Source organism: Excalfactoria chinensis, chromosome 1, assembly GCF_039878825.1.
Source record: "Excalfactoria chinensis isolate bCotChi1 chromosome 1, bCotChi1.hap2, whole genome shotgun sequence".
In the NCBI taxonomy this organism is placed as follows: Eukaryota; Metazoa; Chordata; class Aves; order Galliformes; family Phasianidae; genus Excalfactoria; species Excalfactoria chinensis.
The window spans coordinates 153,314,850-153,317,903 of record NC_092825.1 but is presented as its reverse complement, the minus strand read 5'-3'; the positions used below and the strand labels follow the sequence as shown (position 1 = coordinate 153,317,903).

Here is a 3,054-nt window from a genome sequence, read left to right as displayed (position 1 = left end):
CTGAGCATTCCTGTGATCCTCAAACTTCAAAGAAGAAGAAAAACAACCCCACCGAAATGGGGGATAAAAGGCCCTTGCTAAACTGGGGATTTTGGGAGACGATTTTTGGAGACGGTCTGGGAGACGATCTATGGAGACGAACTTTGGAGACGATCTCCCAGAAACACCTTTGACGGAGAATTCCCTGAGGGGAAAACCTTTTCGGAAGGCCGGCTTGCTGCAGTGCTTCCTGACTTTCTCCCATCCCCCGCGGTGATCAGACGAGTTCCTGAAATCTACGGACCTACGGTGTACCTCGCTGGACCCACGGTGGTGACTATCTCTCTTGCTCTCTACAGACTTCTTGCTTATTTTTCCTACTTTTCCTATCGCCCACCTTCCCTTCCCCATTTCCCTAAAACGTCTAGGACTTTAATAAACTGATTGGACCAACATTTGAACCGTTGCTTCTTAATCTCACGCCGGGTATATACACATATCAAAGAACCTTGCCTCCCTCCTACAAATTGGAGCGAGACATTTTTATTGGCGTCACGGACAGGATAACCCGCCGTGAGAGTGTTGTCCTCCCAGATATAGCCTGAAACTTTTCTATGTGCACCTCCTGGAGTTGCAAGGAGCGACAATTTTGGTAACTTAGATGTGAACACCTCTCCAGGAAGACCGCTCCATATTCTGAAACTTTACTTGCTTTTGTGTTCACCTCTTGGGGACGTATGAATTAATCTTGACTATTTGCTTTTGTTTTATACGTGTGTGCCTCCCCGGGAAGCCTATTTTGCATTATGTGGTTTAAGTATCTTGTAACATATTTTGGAATTTGAAAGTATTTTTGTGTGCGCCTCTTGGGGAAGCGAGGAGGTAATTTTTGAGGTAAAACGTGTGTTACTCTCCAAGAAGTTTATTCCTTTTTTGAGAAAATTTGAAGTGTTTTTCTTGTAGCTTTAAGCTTGAAGTTTTTCTGGCCAGACAGGATAGCCAGGAGCGATTTAGGTGTTTACACGTTCTTTGTAAGTGTTGATTGTGCTTCTTGGTCTTTTGTGTAAGGGAGGAGTGATTTGAGAATTTGCGTTGTTTAAACTTTTTCTGTGCGCACCTCTCCGAGTTGCAAGGATTGAGGGTGTCTTGTAACCTAGGTGCGGAATTTGCAGTTTTTTTCCTCTGTGTGGCCTCTCAGGAAAATAAGGGGCGATTTAACCCCAAAGGTGTTGTTTTAGCCTGCTGTCTTTGTGTGCTCCTCTAAACAAAAGAAAGGCATGATTGTAGCATTTACATTTGTTTGATAGGTGCGTGCTTCCCTGGGGAGGGGTAAGGAGTTAAGTGAACCTTTTCTTCCCTTAGTGTAGATCTTTTAGGGTATTGAGAAATGAGTGAAAGTATTGCCACTATGAAAAGTGAAAATGTGCTATTTGACCTTTTAGAAAAGCACGGTGCTCGGCCCTCTTTATCAGGGGTGGATTGGGCACGACAAAACTGGCATAACTTGCAGAGTGTTTCAGACCGCATTTGTGTTTTACAACATGGGGCTCGTACCCGAGCCGGGAAAGGAAAATCGTTTATTTGTGCGGTACTCGGTGCAGCTTTAAAAGCAGCCGTGGAGTTCCGAGATGAAAAGCATTCGGCAGAAACCCAAACCATACAAGCATTACAGGAATCAGTTAAAGTAATGCAAGAATTGGTAAAAACTCTGCAGAATCAAATAGTGAACCTTGAGGAACAATTACAAAGAGAGCAACATAATTCAGTTTTGTTGCAAATGGCGTTTAAGGAACTATTAGCGTATAAGAATACTAGCAATGCTGTTGTCCATAATTTGCCTCAAGAAAAAACTTTTCCTCAGAAGGAACTACAAGGAATGAGGGAAGGGCTTGACAAATTAGAGGACTCGCCAACCCAATTGCGTCCTTTGATAAAAACTGAATATGCATTTGATAATGGTGAGGACCTGGATCCTAAAATGAATGCTAAAGGAATTCCCTTCTCTGTCACTGAATTAGCAAAACTGAAAAAGGATTTTAGCCGTTCTCCAAAAGAATCAGAAACGGAATATGTTTGGAGAGTCAGTCTAACTGGTGGAGACCAAATAATGTTAACTGAAAAGGAAGCTGAAGGTTATTGGGGTCCAGGAGTATTTTTAACTACTGGTAACAACCGTGCTCCCTGGTCCCTAACGCAGAGGGCTGCCTATTGGGCAGGTGGTCTTAACCCTTTAGAAAGGGGAGACCCTCTTGCCATTACTGGAACAGCCGATCAATTAGTGGAAAGTGTCCAAAAGGCTGCCTGTTTGCAAATGATGTATGATAGAAAGTTGCAGCCGCATCATGAATCACCTATGATGATGCCTGTTGATCCTGAAAGGATGACTCCTTTAATTAGGGGGCTTCCAGAATCACTGAAACCTATAGGTATACAACTACAAGGAAAAATACAAGCTTTGCCTCAGAGAGAAAGAACCCGGGCAGCATTAGAAGGAACTGTAACCTCTAACCATCTGCAGTCAGGATATAAAGTATGGACATGGGGGGAGGTTGCCCAAGAATTAATTAACTATGAAAGAAAATATGGGCCGGTGATTTCTAACACTAGTAAATTTGACCCAAGGGAAGTGAGGCTTGCAGCAGTCAGCCTTGCCCCTGGGCCACCTAGTCCAAACCTCAGTGAAACTGGAAGGGTCTCATTGCCAGTAAGAACAGGTAGGCGAAATATTGGTCATAGACGTAATCGTCTCTGGACACTTGGCTGGCAAAAGGGTGTTCCACGAGATTTGATGAATGGATTACCCACAGTCAGACTAGAGAAATTAGTTAACTGGTGGCCAGAACAAAAGCTCAGGAAGCTCAAGGAAAGCTGATGCTTTCGCCCCCTCCCCCAGATGAGTGGGAGGTGGGGGGGGGAAGGCAGTGAGGGGTGGATGTATTAGAAAGCTCACAACAAAAGGAGGAGATCCTCGATTTAACACCTTCTGTCCCAAGGCCTCACCACTCCTGCCAATTGCCCCTGTGAGTCACAATACAGTTACTGATAAGCTAGGGAAACACTTATCTCCCTGGCCAG

At 44.3% G+C, this 3,054-nt stretch overlaps 1 protein-coding gene across 1 annotated transcript; it reads left to right on the top strand.

Moving 5' to 3' along the window:
• Nucleotides 1–1,358: 1,358 nt before the first annotated feature.
• LOC140260574 (uncharacterized) lies at nucleotides 1,359–2,851 on the top strand. The gene has a single exon (XM_072353090.1). It carries the CDS (start codon nucleotides 1,367–1,369, stop codon nucleotides 2,849–2,851), a length of 1,485 nt encoding a protein of 494 aa, XP_072209191.1. The 5' UTR covers nucleotides 1,359–1,366.
• Nucleotides 2,852–3,054: the final 203 nt, after the last annotated feature.